The sequence below is a fragment of the Pangasianodon hypophthalmus genome, chromosome 23 (genome assembly GCF_027358585.1).
Source record: "Pangasianodon hypophthalmus isolate fPanHyp1 chromosome 23, fPanHyp1.pri, whole genome shotgun sequence".
Taxonomy (NCBI): domain Eukaryota; kingdom Metazoa; phylum Chordata; class Actinopteri; order Siluriformes; family Pangasiidae; genus Pangasianodon; species Pangasianodon hypophthalmus.
In genome coordinates this window covers 7,648,258-7,665,061 of record NC_069732.1, presented here as the reverse complement: position 1 = coordinate 7,665,061, position 16,804 = coordinate 7,648,258, and the positions used below count along the sequence as shown (strand labels likewise).

Here is a 16,804-nt window from a genome sequence, read left to right as displayed (position 1 = left end):
TTTTTCCACCAATATTGTTGATATTGTTTAATATGGTTTCTTGTGACATTTTGTCTTGCCAGACTCTTCAAGGAGTTTTAATACACCTTTTAAGCATGTGCGTAGTAAAAATTAAAGGAGTTTACTTTGAGTTTAAAGTTGACTTAAAACATAACGTTACATAATGCAGGCACAATTTAAGGGATCACAGTTAAAGGCTTACTCCAGTTAAAATTTACCAAGGTTACTTAAGGCTTGACATAGTTTTGTTGTGCAAGTTGCATTTTTGACAAACCAACCTGTATCTTACTAACATATCTTACCTGATGGATCAGCTGTAATATTTTGTTGCAACCATTGTGTAGTATATATGCCCTTTAAAGTACTATGATGCTTAAAGGTCATTGCTTAAAGGGCTTCAAAAAGAGAGTTATCTTTGTAGTAACATGCTAATTACAATTTGTCAGTTAAGAAATGCATTTAGCTTTTCCAAATTGTTTCCTACACAAACATTTGTGTTCTTGGATATTGTGAATCTGCAAAGCCTCTGTATTTGATTTTCAATCTCGAGTGGAAGTATAATCAAGTGTGTGCACCTTTGATAAAACATCAACAGGCAAGTCATCATGGTTGGTCAGTCGATGCACACCTACAATCTCAACCAAAAATTTAACACATACTCCTCAGTCGCCAGATGAAACTGACTGACTAACGAGTGAGTATCTAACCTTTAGCTATATATATATATATATATATATATATATATTCACATTTTTTCAAATTGCTAATTTTTTACACTGTGTAATAATTGCACTCAAATCATAAATATTCTGCTAATGTGTTCCATGGGTCAGTAGTGTTCAGAGACATTAAAAAGTTTGACAAAGACTGAAAAAGGTTAATTGTATAATTACAATGGCTTTTGCAGCTGGGCTGTGTCCACACATATGTTGTCCCGATCAGCAAACTACTGGAAGTGTACTGATTGTCTGCAGGCTTGCTTAAAATAAACATGCCTTCCTGACATTGTTACAAAATAATTAGCACTGCTTTAGTGCAATGCAGAGATCTTTGAGAGGCAAATGGTCTACACTACTAGCGAGTTAAGTTTGCATGAGTGTAGTTTAGTTCTACAGAAGTTTGAAAATCACAGTTGCACAGAGGAGTTGTATGAAATGGAATTTTAAAAAATGATGTTTTGCATAGCCAAAGGGTCTGCAATTATCCAATTTTGTTACAGTGATGGAAATTACAATCCACCATTTCCAATTTATTGTGCCTCTTAATAATGTCAGCTGGAATCTAATCACAATTTTCATTTAAAAAAAAAAGGGTTTCATGGGTGGAAGATTAATAAATAGTTAGATAAATATAAATAAATATATTTTTGAGGACATTTAAGTGAGCCTAATTTATTGACTACATTGTAAAATAAATCTGTGTTCAGGGGGTCAATCAATTTTTTTATTTTTTTAAACACTTAAAAGAGATCCCTGTCGGTAAAAGAAATCCTGAGTTAACCCATAGGAAAATGGACTAATAATTCACCAGGTTTCCTAATAATTTACTAAGTAATGACTCAGCTCTGTTTGTGTACCTTACTTGTCTGTAATGGTTTGTTTTGCTTTTTTTTAGTCTTGCTTTTGGTGTGCATATAAAACCTTACTTTTTTGTTATTATTAATCTGTTAGAGACTCCAAACAGATCAAGGACATGTCCCTCCTCACTCACATCTTAGCCTGCCTGTTTGGAATGGGCTCCTGGGTGACCATTTGTGGGCTTTGGGTTGAGCTGCCCCTCATTGTCCCTCAGGTGCCTGAAGGCTGGTACCTCCCCTCCTATCTCTCCATCCTGACCCAGGCTGCTAATGTTGGTCCTCTGTTTGTCACCCTGATGCACCAATTCCAACCAGGAAAGCTCAATGAAACCGCTGTGATCTACTTCATTGTCAGTTTTGGGACCCTCTCAAGCCTCCTCTTAGCTTTCTTCTGGAAGGCGACGGTCGTAGTTCAAGGAGTTGAGCGCAGCATTTATCTCCTGATCCTGACCTTCTTCATCTCCACTGTGGACTGCACCTCATCAGTGACTTTCCTACCATTCATGATGCAGCTCAAGCCAGAGTATCTCACCTCTTATTATGTAGGTGAAGGTTTGAGTGGACTGATCCCGGCTGTAGTGGCTCTGATTCAAGGAGTAGGTGTCCTGCAATGTGTCGAAGGCACCCAAAACTTGAATCCCAATGAAACAATAAATGGGTCTTTGGACTCGACTAATCACCTAATACCACACTACTTACCAGCCAACTTCTCAGCTAAGGCTTTTTTTTTCTTCCTGGCAGCTATGATGTTTGTCTGCTTGGTAGCCTTCCTGCTTTTGAACAACCTCCCAGTAGTGGCTCGAGAGCGCTCAAGCAGCCTCAGATACCAAGGTGCTATTAGAAATAAGGACTTTGTGAAGGAAAAGAAAAGCCGTGAACGGAAGCCCATGATGAATTCTCCAAATGGCATCCAGAAGTTCAATGGGATGTTTGGAAAGGGAACCTACAGCTGGGCACAAATTTTATACATCTTCATCATCCTGGCCTGGGTGAATGCTCTGACCAATTCGGTGTTACTATCTGTTCAGTCCTATTCATGTCTGCCTTATGGAAACCATGCTTATCATTGGTCTGCTACTATGGCATCCATAGCAAACCCATTGGCCTGCTTCATTGCCATGTTCTATGCTCAAAGGTGAGTGACCATTTTAAAGGACGTTTATAGTATTTATTGGTGGCAGAAAAAGTTTGAGACTTCAGAGGATTTTATGAGCCACCAAAAAGGAGGGAAAAAACTACATAATAACATTCTAACACACAAACTACATTCTAACACAGAAACCTTAAGCCTAAGTTCTTTCCATGTTTAAAGGTCTCTGGTGCTGATGGGGTTTCTGACTGCTTTTGGCACTGTTTTTGGCATTTATATCATGGCCATGGCAGTGCTGAGTCCCTGTCCACTGCTGGTCAACCACATTTCTGGAGCCATTCTAATAGTAAGTTATGTGTTCCATGAATTATACTTGAAATTAAACTTCTTTGTTCTGTAAGCAAGGTCTATTTTGTTTGTGGTGACCTGGGAAAATCTACAATTACAAACTTTCCTGAACTGAAATGTGTTTCTTATTTGCACATATCTCAATCACAAATTCTACCATTTTAAAATCTGGCTACCCCCAAATGTGAAAAGAGAGAATTTATCATTTATAACAGTAACTACTAACAATCTACTAACATATAAACATTATTTTCAAAAAGAATTATGTTTACAATAGGAAATTAGTTATTACTTTGATTATCAGCATCATCCACATCACGCTAACTTCAGTGAGGAAATAATCGCTGATTAATTCAGTCAATCCTGTTGAACACATTTTTTGTCATTAATGTTTTATTTCTGACTTGTCTTTCACTATTGTACATAGCTTTCCAACAACATGGTCAAATCATGACATTTACTGTGTCAGAAAATCACACTTAGCTAGCAAGGTTTTGGCAGAATCACCGGAAGTATTCTCTTTTGCAGGCAGACAGCCAAGACAAGGTTAGAAAGTAAGCTTAAAAAAAAAAAACACAATTTCCACATTGTTTTGAAAAAAATGTATAGTTTTATTAAAGCAGAAATGTCAAAATATATTACTGGGAGAAAAACTAAATTTTGTCGATACCAGAATTCACATGCCACAGTGACATTCAATGGATTTTCCGAGGCCGCCACACGTATGTGTAAAATAAATGCATTTTATCAGGAATGTATGTCTGTAATGGTCACTGTTTAATATTCTAGGAAAAAAGTTAATATTTTTATATTAAATTCTCTCTAAAACAGGTGGCAGCTTGGACATTTTTTGTTCTCACACTGTCCTATGTGAAGGTGATCATTGCAGTGATCTTGCGTGATGAAGGTCACAGCGCTCTTGTGTGGTGTGGTGCAGTAGTGCAGTTGGGCTCACTGCTGGGAGCTGTGATAATGTTCCCTTTAGTCAATGTGTACAACTTTTTCTCTTCAGGAGACCCATGCAACTCCACTTGCTAATGTCAGTAAGAAATTTCACAACACAGAAATATGATCAGAAGCATAACATATTGTAGTATTTTAGTATTATTGATTTCTGTGGCTGTATAAAGAGTTGTTCTTTAAATTTAGAAAATAATTAAAAATCAATATTTTTGTAATATGAGCTTTTGTAACATTTTAACATTTCAAAGGTTTAATATATTAATACATTTTAATTATTTAATATATATTTAGTAAATTTTCTGAAATCTGACATATTGCTTTAAAACATTTATATATAGTAAAGAATTAATATTTATAGTTTTGTTTCTGGTTCTGTTTTAATTTATTGAAATTTTTATTTTAATTTTTTTTGTACTGCAGGAAAAGCACAATAGGTAGAAGACTCATATTTCTTACTAATAATAACTTAACGTCTTTTGTTTTCATAACTGAGAATAAATACAATGAAATGAAATAGAAAGGAAGTGCTCTAGGATTAATAATTCTGCTTTCTGCTTTTAAATCATTCAGTGTGATTCATTCAAAATGACCACTTGGTGGCAATGTCTACGTATTTTAAATTCTCTTTCATATGACCATTTGTATTTCTTTGGTGTTTCAAAATATATTTAAGTACAAAGTGTATGTGAAAACATGTGAACTGTGTAATAGATCCAACCATAAGAAATTCTTTGCCATATGACTGTTTGATTTCTTCATTTATTCCTTATATATACAGTATACTCTATAATAGATAGCTAGATAGATAGATGTCCCATTAGTACAATGTGAAGAATTTAATTTATAGCAACAAGACCATGTTTTAGGGTTCACAGATGTCCATTTCATCAGAAGTAACAAAATGTTTCAAATACTGTATGTTAAGATATTGTTATTATTGAAAAATCAAAACTGTAACAAAATGAATTCTCTCTAAACAACTGCACAATTGTATGCTACTGATCACTGTTCCAGTCTGAGCAATATCTGCTGTATATACACCCTGGATTTCATTGGAATTTTTGATAATAATAATAATAATAATAATAATCAATCTAAAATGATACAGAACACAAGCAAGGCCTAACTGGTGATCCTGACGCAAGCTACTAATAGCGCTGTTATTTCTGGGGCATGGCTCTGATGATAACACAGTCAGGGAGGGTTCTGTCACCATGGCTGTGTCAGTGGGGATTCATGCCCATGGAAAATATGCCTGCTGTCCTGGCAGGTGTCACAGGGGTCTTGGCACAGAGCCTGAGCTCAACAGCTGTTTTTCTGGTGCTGCACTTCTGATCTCTCCTTCCTGGTTCTTTGGGGACCAGACGTTTCTCACCACTCCAAAATAATGGCACAGAATTAGTTTTACATGAGATGGCACAGTAGTGGTAAGGAGTTCTGGCACATTCTCATGGGGATGCCCCCCCTCCCCCCCTTGTTTGTTGTTATAGTTATTGTGTCATGTATTGTGTTTGTGTATGTTTGCATCAGCAGCTGTATGTGTGAGAGAAAATTCACTCGCAAGTCAACACAGGAAAAACATCTTAGAAAAAAAAGTTTTATCTATCACACTAAAGTTAAAGGTTCCAAATAGAATCTCTTCAGAAATTCTTTTTTTAAAGAATTAATGTGAACTTTTAAATCTTTTTCAACATTCTTCTCCATTTCACTTTTATGCAGTATAGTTGCATTGTATTTTATGCAATTATGTCATATTATAATGGATTTGTTAATGGGGTGGATAATAGAGGATCAAGTTCACTGTAATGGGGATCAGATGGTACCAAAAGCAAAAAGGACACGGACAGAGGACATCTGGAGAGAAATTAATATTAATATAAATATTAACTGATGCATCAAGCTAGTCTATAAATGTAAGAACATACAACTGATCGGCAAAACATAAACAATGCTTACCTTTAAGGGGTACATTGCCTATTTCTTCTACAAATGAATCTAGCTTTTTTTTTTATAGAGCAAAAATTGACTTTTTTTTTAAAAAGATTCTTTTCTGTCAAATGATATAATGTAAAATATTGAGAAACTTCAATACTAGTATTAACAGTTTATTTCACATTGCTGTTGGATTCTTGAATTTTATTGGTCAGCAGGTGTTGGTTAATTTTCTATAACTGCATCTTGGACAATACTTCCAGCTGTAATGCAAAGAATAGGTTTATGTTAATGCACTCATTCTAATATGCTATCAGTTTTATTGTAAGAGTTTACATAGGGACTGATATGGCTCCACATAAACACGTTGTAAAAATTGTGTGTAATTGTTGATATGGTAAAGTTTTCTGTGAGGAAGGTTTATTTAACATTTTTGGAAGGAGTCTCCAGTGTCAGCACTTTGTAATGGTCAGAGGTAAAACTATAAGTGATCATATACTAGATTACAGATCTATTAGTTTGTTTTTAAAGCACAACAAAAACATAATGTCGGTTTGTTTCCTGAAAGACCACTGACACTGTATAATGTATTTTAAAGGAATGATGCCCTTCTACACTTCATAGGATCTTTGTTAAATGCATTTATTGTGCATATTTTGCTATTGCTAATGCAAAAAATGTACTAATAATTGTTAATTGGGATACAAGATGCTGGCAAGAAAAACAGTATCTTGGAGTGTTGCTTTCATAAATTCACTGTTCATCAGGAAAAAAAAAATAGAAAACAAATCATATGTTGTAATTTTTCCTCAAAATATCATTAAGGAGAAGTACAAAGTAAAGTGCATACATTAGCTAATAACCTACAAAACAATGGCATCGATACTATCACAATATTGAGTTTCAGAAAACAAACAAAAGTAGTTGTGGCAAAAAAAACAATTTTCCTGTCATCAGCTAGATAAAACGGTTATAAAATTTTTCAGCAAAAAAATGACGACATGCAACTAAGCAGAAAAGGAAATCTGTGGTCATATCAATGCATATAAGGCACAAAATGCTCACAGAGGCACAGAGAATATACAGGTAGTGCAGAGGCAGTTCAGAAACAGATCACGGCCTAACCTGAATAAAACACTTTGGTTTAGAAATTTTTTAAATGTAAGGTTGTACTGCTCATTTCATTTATAATTTTAACTACCACAACACACGCTACTTATTTTCCTGTGTACAATTCATTCCAGCTCAGGTAGAGACAATAAATATGATTCTCTTGCAATGTATAAAAAATGCAATTCCAGTTATGTTTCATTACAGCTGGACAAAATTCCAATGTAAGCAAAGGAATGGCTGTTCAGACATGATTCATTACCATAGCAGACAACTGTCTAATTACAATAATATGACCATTGATTTTAAGGCATATTGGCATATATGCATACATTAAACATTTAGACATTAAAATAATAATGGAAAACAAATTGCACTTGGGTAATAATTTAAAGAGCTACACGAGTGCACAAGAGGAAATGTAGAGGGGAAAAAAAATAAACACCATACACAGGGCTTGGTCCATCAGTTCACACGCATTGTTTTGGTAGTATTTTGTTATTCCATACACTTTCTGTGCTGCTTTTTCAGTCAGTCTCTTAGATCTGACTGCTTTACAATTGTGAGCTTTACAATCGACTTTGCAGTGCTGATGTTGTTATTGCAATCAGGCTAAGCGGAGGCATGTTTTTGTTCTGGTATGAAAGGTTCAAATGTCAATTTCTTCTGTGTGATTCACGTTCCATTGTCGCTATGCGTGGGTATGAACGGAGATGCTGGACAGGTCATTCCTTATGATCTCATTGACTGTAAAAAAAAAACAGGAAAATTGGTGTTACTTGTGTAGTGCATATATAAAACCAGGATTCAGTGTGAGACTTCCTGTGAAGGCCATCCCTATAATCAACACATCTTACAGATCTTATAAAGCAAATCATGATTACAATTCTCCAAAAATGGTTTTATACCCAATATTCCAAAAGATGCACTCATCCGAAAAACTCTCACACATGCCATGTGTACAATGTGTGTGTGTGTGTGTGAGAGAGAGAGAGAAAGAGAGAAAAGGAGGATGCTGTGCCATGCCCTCTGATCAGAGGATCCGAGTGCTCTGGTGTCCACTGGCTTCCTGCCTGCTGTGTGTCTCACGGCATTCCCACAGCCGAGGCTTCTTTCAGACTCTATCAGTTATGTTCTTTGGCCCTAACATGGGAAGTGACAGCACATGGCTCTAACCTAAAACAACTCCAGGCCTTCCTAGACAGAGTGATAGCAAGGACAAGCGGATAAGCCCAGCTTGTGTAGTTGGTGTGTTTTCATGTTAGCAGCAGACATATTATCTTACAGCATTCCCATAGGGGGCATTTTGTGACATGGTTTTATTTTATCTAATCATTTATATCAGTGTTAAATGGGATGATAGACAGCTGAACTAAATCACCATCTCTAAAACACAGTATCAGCTAGTGCAACTGGTGTAAAACAACACATTCCTTTTCTGTTATGGACAGAGAGAAAGGTCAGCAGCGGCTGCATTCCTCAGATTGCACATAAACACCTGCAGACATCTCACGCATCTGGTGCTTTCTTTTCTCATTTACAATGAGAGGAATTGTAGCGTGATTTGAAGTGTTACAGCCCTTGTACCTAAATAATTTAGAATTAACACTTCCAACTAAGCATGGCTTTTAAGACACTTCTAAAAACACTTATAGGTGGAAATGTTCATCAAGTGCTGTTCAAGAGATTAAAACTGAAATCTTTTCTAAAAGGGAAACACTTGTACTTGTTGAAGTGAAAACCAAAGCCTTTATGGATTTAAAGTGTACTAAATGCATTGCACTACATTTGGGTTCTTTGTGTAACAAATGAGTTTATCTTTCTAAATGGGTTCTACTGGGAACTTTTTGTGAAAAGGGACCTCTCTGTTATAGGATTCTACATAAAACCTTAAGGGGTTTCCCCCAGATAGTCAAACAGAAAAACCATTTATGGTGCCAAATGTAACCATCATCAAGTATTTGTTTTATGCAAAGGTTCAATTTAGAACCTTTTCTGAAAGAATAAAACCCTCTCTGGGGGATAAACTGAGGTATATTTTAAGGTTCTAAATGGTTTCATAAGGCTTCATTCTGTGGTGAATGGTTCCATCTTTCAAAAGGGGTTCTACACAGAGACAAACTAATGAACCACATAAGGTGCTAAATTTAACCCGTTCTATGAATGTAGCAAATACCTTGTACTACATTCCTCATGCTAAAAACGTAGACAAAAACAGTTTCATAAGGCTTCATTTTGTGCTTAATGGTTCCATCTTTCTAAAGGGGTTCTACATAAACCTTTCAGAGTTTCCACATAGGGACAAACCAAACAACCAAACAAATTATGTTGCCAAATTTAACATGTTCAATAAATGCAGCTTTATATTTTGTAAAGCTCAGACTGCAGTAAATGTGTTGTTTTGCACAAAGTGAAGAAAAGGAAAACTGGAGCCAGAGAGAAAAAGTGAGAGAGAGCGGGGAGCCACGTGAGCTGGAAGCTGTGGGTTTCCTCCCAGCCAAGATTGGGAAGCCTGCTGAGGAATTCCCTCCGAATGACCCGTGGCCTTGGCACTCCCACCACAAAGCAGCCTCGGGGACCAAGAGGCAGTCCAGATTGCTGACATTCCCCATGAAACAATAGAGCCCAGGCTTCCTTTCATCTCCTGATGTGGTGTTAAGGAGACGCCCTACCTGACCGAGGTCTGACCAACAGCTCAGTGCATCCTAACGCAAACTTCTCATCCGCTTGCAAACGGATAGGGTGTGGACGACTACAGAACTCCAGGAAGGGTCACAAAAGTGTTTACGTTTATTCAGAACTTAGAGCTAAATATCAGAAATTGGCATCAGGATTGACCACATGAACACAAGACTAACAGAACCTTATGCACTGTATTAAGATAACTAAAAAACCTCATTAATCATGAGTAAGGAAAAGCAGCATACTGTGTGTTACCACAGATCTGTAAATCAAAATCCTTTCAGAGTATCAAGAGGAGGAGTTTTCTCATGGCGACGGAGTCATAAATAATAAAACCTCACATTTCTTTCACTCTCAGTCTACGAGCTACTGGATTTAATCGGCTGTTACTAATATTCTTGCAGGAAAAGAATTAGCATGATGGCTGAATTATGGGGAGCAAATCACATGTGTTCATCTTTGAAACACCAGACCATGCTGAAACAATTAGATCCCTTTGACAGTTAGGAGTAATTTGCAAGGATATGTCTTCGTGACAAATTCTGGCAAACCCTGAGAACTTTCATGGGAGTGGAATCAATATTCAGATCACTCGAAATGTTCCCATCTGTTAAAACACAGGAGGTGTTCAGGAAGAAATACCTGTCTGGGTGTCACTGTGCACTAAAATTTCATTCAGAGAATTTATTACAAGCTGCAGGTCTCCAAAGTCATCACTTAGATATTAGTAACGGATGAATGGCCTGCAGGTGTAGACGTTTGATTCAAAGTAAAGCAGATGTGACACCGGTCATGGAAGTTTTAATAATGCGTTTAGATCACACTATTCTAACTATTCATGAAGCATCAGAAAGGAAATAATGACAAATTAATCTCTATAGGAAAATACAGCATATTATTTTTATTCTATAATAATGACAAAATATTCATTATTCTATTACTGCTAATTATTCTGAAATTCTACCAGTAATTTAAATGTCTAGGTCTGTGCAGAGGTTCAATATGACCCCTCTTTTCTCCATTTAACGTCTGCCACGTGTGTCCACTGAGCATTAGAATCAGTGAAGCTCAGTCTGCTCGTAACGACGTCTGGCTTTCAACTCACTTGGAACTGCTTGTGATCAGACGGTCATCCAAATCTCTCGGTGAAAATAATCCATTTCTACTCAAGTTACTCAGCGCATGCACTCATCAGGGTCTGCTCTATGCTTCTGGCTCTATGCTTTTGCAAAGCAGATCTTCGTTACGACCATTTTTCCCCCTTTAACATCTGCCATGTGTGTCCACAGAGTACTACCAATACATCCATTTCAGTCTGCTCATGGCTCAGTGTGGCTTTCCTCCAGCTTTTCATCACAATCAATAGTATCAGCTAAAGTGTCAATACACAGAATCCAACTGGCTAGTTTAACAAAACCATACATTAAAATGTGGCTTAACCAAGCCAGAGATTTGGTCTCGATCTTTTAGCAAAATGTTAATATTTTCATATGCCAATCCAAATTGGCCTAAAAATTGCAACCAGATCTTCAAAAGTTTCAGTAATACATTGGTGTATATTGATAAATGCAAATCACTTGTAAAAGTGCCATCCTGACACAGTTGATTTACTTTTAGTGAAGCCCACATAGTACCATAAAAGGCAAAGCTCTGAGAGGTGAAAACTACAAAATGACAAATAAATGATGGAGTGCCACCTAAGTGAGGTATGCACTAAATATTCCAGTAATGCAGCTCAGCCATTCCATTATTGGTTTGTAGGAAAAGAACATTTTTCTCAACTAAGTGGATTTTCATGAGGACTGCATTTGATATGCAAATGCTATTGCAAACCATTTACGAATACATTTGCTCATAGCAAGTTTGATAAATGAGGCTTATAAATGACTTTTTTCTGGTTGGGTCAGAACACAACATTTCTTCATGGGATTTGTAATGATTCAATGACTTCCCCTCATCCTGACTGCTCATCCTCTGAGAATGTTGTGTTTTGGGTCTAGAATAATGCTATCTGAGTCAGAAATATCCAGTGGGTATGAGGTTTGGGCGCCATACACTGTGCCTAGTGAAAAAACTATGCTGCTCTCAGTTACCATGACATATATCTTATTTTGCTGCGAGATTTCATATAAGGGGTCTAATGAAAAGCCTTCAGTGGCAGATTGGTAGCTGAAGCCAGATTAATAAAGCTTTAATATGAGACAGAGGAAGAACAGAAAATGAACAAGCTGTATTTCAGGTCAAACTGTCAAATTTTCAATCAATTTACTCACTTTGGCACATGTTTGATGGTCAAAGATCAACTTCAAAAACCTCTTTGTCCACTCACAGAGCAACTAGATGAGGCCAAATGGAATCTCACAAGTCAATATCAGAGGTCTGTCTTTACTATGCCACCTAGAAACAATCATTAGGACTTTAGAGATGATGCTTTAACAAACTACTTTGCAGCAGTATGACTCATTCCATCTGGTGTTCATTTCCCAATTTGGTGTTTATGTGAAAAACAACAACAAATAAGAAGTTTATACTTGAAAAAAAAAGCCTTATAGTCACACATTTACATCTTCACAATATCTTCATTATAGGCACAACAATTTCCTCTCTCAGAGCGGAAAAATAAACAATCGCTTAATTATTTGTTAGTATTAAATTGTGTCAAAATGGCACCATATTAGTGATAGGGCTGTTGTGACTCTGGGCTGGAAGTGAATAACTGGATGTGAGGTAATCCAGGAACCTGTTTCCTGTATGTGGATAAGCAACAGCTGGGGAAGCCTGATAGAGTGCGGACAGCCTGCCTTGTCTCTGCCTCCAGGAAATGGTGAGAGAGTGAGGAACTCCCAAACAATCAGCCCAGCACTGCTGCTCGTCTCATTAAACAACCAAGAGCATCACTGCTCACCATCTCTGCATCTCACAAATACATGGTTTGGATACACAACATTCAACTTTCATCTCAAGAACTTGTTAAAGACCACAATCAGCACCACAACAAAAAGCAACACCAGCATCCCATGACACTGTCTTTAAGTTTAACACGGAAACCACATCCAATACGTGGCTTTCAAATTTCAACTTATTGGTCTGCAAGGCTGCCTTTCATTTACTTCTAGTAATATTACTATGTACAGTGTTACTGTAATGCATTCATTACTCTTGATTATTTCTTACTGCAAACACTATTCTTAATGTGTGAATTTCTCTCTGGGATAAATAAAGTGATCTATCTATCTATCTATCTATCTATCTATAAGCAGTGTATATATTCAGTATGTAAGGAGCAAAACATTATATATATACACATATATTGCTGTTATAGGAAAATATTCAATGATGAGAGAGTTAGTCTTGCTCCCCTGAAGTTGATTATTTTCCAATGTTTCAATGGACAGTGTTTTATTCTTCTTATCCCACAGCGATTTGCCAAGAATATTTTTTTAAATTAATTAAAGAAGGACACGTTATACTTTTTGCCCATTTATAATTACATTTAATACTATGGAAAATCAGCAAAACAAGTTATCACTTATAGCAGCTATTAACAATTATACCCTCACCAGCCTCTATTTCTGCGCTGTCTCAAAGTTACTACAGACAAAACATGTTATCTTCCTGACTGTTAAAAAGCTCTGACATTGGAGATTCCTTCCATAAATGTTCAATAAACATCCTCCTTGCAGAAATCTCCTACCAGAAAACTTAGAAAGCTTCAAAACATCAATTATTAATTTTTCCTTGTTAAAAAAAACACATTTTCAAATCAGTTTATTATTAGTCTCAGATTATATATACAAGTCACTATGAATGAACTGTTACTACAGAAATGATAAAGATTACTATAATGATTACTAACTACTATGACAGCTTTGTAAGATTTAAAAGGTCAGCTCACATAAACATTGTAGATTACCTACAATGGATGACTGCTACAGAAATCTGCCTCACGATTTGGTCTCCTCTCAGCACAGAACATACAGATTTGAACCAGCAGATCTAGAGCTGTATCTGTGGCAGCGTTTGGCCCACAGGCCTGCAGCATGTAGCCAACTCAGTGTGCTGTATAGCAGCAAGTGATCTCACTTTCAGAAACTGGAGAGGACTTGCAGCCAGTGCTAGAAAGTGTTTTCATGAGAAAAGATCACCACAACCTCCAGCCAGCCCAAAGGGACCCTAGTGGATCTTATCAGAGAGAAGCCGAGAGGCAGATAATGATGATAAATATTGTAAAAATGTATCATAAAAAGGGGTACTGTAATAACAGGCTGTTCATAAAATTTAAGGTATGTGATATACATGATTTAGTGTCAGAACATAATTTAAATGCACTAGGAGCATGCACACCGTTCATGTGTGAGAGGATTACCACCTGATAAGAATTTACATTAAATACAGACTCTCAGAGTGACCAGTGAGTCCAAAGCATACATTACCAAATCTCAAGCTAACATGCTTCTGTTTTTCTAGATGTGATATAATGAGTGTGGATGACAAGACCTTAAAGAAACACTACACCTGGAAGGGCTCAAGGAATCTGAAACCTTGCCAGAACTTTTAACAAGCACTAGCTGCAGAAGCCGAATAAGCAGTATTAAATCTAAGAGCTTAGAAAAATGTCAGGTAATAATTTGACGAGCCAACACATAAAAGATCCTACTCTGCATGGCTGCATTATGGCTTGACCACACTTTCTCATCTTGTCCTAGCCACATGCTTAGAACAGCGTGGATAATATTTCAACTGCTTTACTAGCGGTTCCAGTCTGATCATCTGACATGGCTGAGATGGAGTCCAAGACTGATTAGGTGACTTGATCTATTCTGCGAGGCAGGTGGAGCACTGTTTAGTATGAATACAGATTCTGATCAAATAAAGAGTAGAAACTTTAATTGGGAGTCACACGTCCCAGTCTTTTGAAAGACCAGATGATATAATGTGTGTCCTCTTTATTTCCAATGTCCATAGCACTAAATGGAGTGTTGAAATAAGATCTGCTGCCAACAAATGAATGCCAGATTGCTACATCAGATTCCACTCCAGCCATCGATAGGAACTTTTGTTTCTGACCTAAAGTTATAATGTCTATCGAATGAGCAACCTTTTTTATATATATATTAGATAAACTGTAAATGCTTTGATATAAACACACAGTTGAATTCTTGATTCTGATTGATCAGAATGTGCTAATTAATTTTCTATATTGGCAGCTCTAACAGTAGTTCCAACTGCAAAACCAACCACAGGCTTTTATTAATGCACTTATTCTAATACAATATTGTTTCGCAGGAACTTGTATAGCAGACACTTCTACTAAACAGATTAAAAAATGTGTGTAATTGCTGATATGGTGAAAGTTCTATTTAGAATTTTGTCTCCAGTGTAAACAGCTAAAGCTGTTCCTTGAAGTTTTTAGACACGGGAAAGTCTTAAGGATGGAGGGTTATGCTCAGTAACAGGACAAGCTTGAATTTTTTTTGTCCTAGTAACTTCTAGAGAGAGAAAAAAAGGAGACCAATGAGGGGACAACTGGTTATAGCAGCCATAATATAAATGATAAAAGGAAATAATATCTTTAGCAGACATTGCATAACATTAAACAGGTGGTGGTAGCTCAGCGGTTAAGGCATTGGCCTTCTGATTGGAAGGTTGTGAGTACAAATCCCAGCACCTCCAAACTGCCATTACTGGGGGCTGGAGCAAGGCCCTTAACCCTCAGTTGCATAAATAAGATAAATGTAAGTCACTTTGGATAAGGGCATATGTTGTAAATTAAATGGAGCCATAAATGTATAAAAAATTTATCACATACCCCACTGTGTTTAATTCGTGATTATTTACCACACACTTATTTCATAGACAAGAAATATTTTTACCCTCAATACTTGATACTGTTTTAGTAATACCAACTAAGATTACTAGATGTATTAAATTATACCGCTAATATATTAGTACTAATATTGCAATACCCTGCGGTGGCACGTAAGTACAAACAAATAAAATGTAAATTGGAGCAAGTTACGTAGAAATAAGTAAAGCAAGGAATCATTCACTCCCCTATTCTTGTTGCCACAAACTTACAAACATTTGACTTTCAAAAAAATGTAACTGATCTGTTTTGAAAGTGAAAGAAAAATTCAAGTGAAGAGAGATAATTGGAAAAATGTCTTTGTATTCCATTACCTCGCACCTCTGGGTTAAGCAGATCAGTCCATAAATTTGATTGTAAAACTCTCTGGTTGGCTGACAAATTTTATTTTTATTTTGTGACAGATTTTTGGTGAAAATTCAAGTGCAAGGCAAAGGAAACATGTACACATGGGCAACAATTTTTTTTTTTTACAGGCAAGCAGAACAAAAGCTGTATATATTACAATCAAACTTTAACTCTCTGACTGCTCACATGACGTGGTGCATTTTGGCGCCAAGTCATACTGAATTAAACTGCTTGTGCATATAGTAGCCTTTGTAATGAAGTAATGCATGTTAAGCATTTTTTCCAAGGCTTAGGTTAACCCACAATAATGTGTTTATTTGTGTCTGTATAATATCTTGACTTTTTTATGAACTGCTAAAATTGAACCATATGAAAATGTATTGAATGGAGTTCACAGTGTGTACTACAGACTTTATAGTTTCTGACAGCTGTAATTAGAAGCAGAAGTGTACTTTTTCAATGAAGAGGATGGGGCAGTCAACAAAGATCCTTTGTTTTTGCTTAAAAGCCTTGCTTTGGACACAGGTGTTTCTTTCAGAATTACAGTGACTCAAAATTCAGCAGAAAATTAACAAAAAAGAGGTCAAATAAATATAATTAAACTAAAATATAACTAGACTAAAAAAAGTTGAAGTGCCTTTCAAGCTGTGTGCATAGATCTGAGCACATAATAATAATTTTCATTATTATGAAAATGTTTAGCATAGCTATCTATCTATCTATCTATCTATCTATCTATCTATCTATCTATCTATCTATCTATCTGTTTGTTTGTTTGTTTATTTATTTAATTTAAATCAATTTAATTTAATTTAATTTAAATTCTAAAAAGTAATTCTGGAACTCATTTTTTGTCCACTTAGTGTTTGGAGTTATATTAAAAGTAGTT

At 36.2% G+C, this 16,804-nt stretch overlaps 2 protein-coding genes across 4 annotated transcripts in view; one reads left to right on the top strand and one right to left on the bottom strand.

Annotated features, from left to right (window-relative positions):
* Positions 1–113: 113 nt before the first annotated feature.
* Positions 114–4,716, top strand: si:ch73-196l6.5 (riboflavin transporter 2). The gene is made up of 4 exons (XM_026929523.3): positions 114–694; positions 1,671–2,711; positions 2,889–3,012; positions 3,846–4,716. Exons 2-4 carry the CDS (start codon positions 1,693–1,695, stop codon positions 4,050–4,052), a joined length of 1,350 nt encoding a protein of 449 aa, XP_026785324.2. The 5' UTR covers positions 114–694; positions 1,671–1,692; the 3' UTR covers positions 4,053–4,716.
* A 1,814-nt stretch (positions 4,717–6,530) lies between these two features.
* The window catches only part of nfatc1 (nuclear factor of activated T cells 1), a 44,296-nt gene continuing 34,022 nt past the window's right edge, over positions 6,531–16,804 (bottom strand). For all 3 annotated transcript variants that reach the window (XM_026930035.3, XM_026930036.3, XM_053228521.1), the window contains one exon: positions 6,531–7,766. In XM_026930035.3, coding sequence (XP_026785836.2) covers positions 7,711–7,766 — 56 coding nt within the window. In that variant the 3' untranslated portion in view covers positions 6,531–7,710. The remainder of the gene's footprint in view (positions 7,767–16,804) is intronic.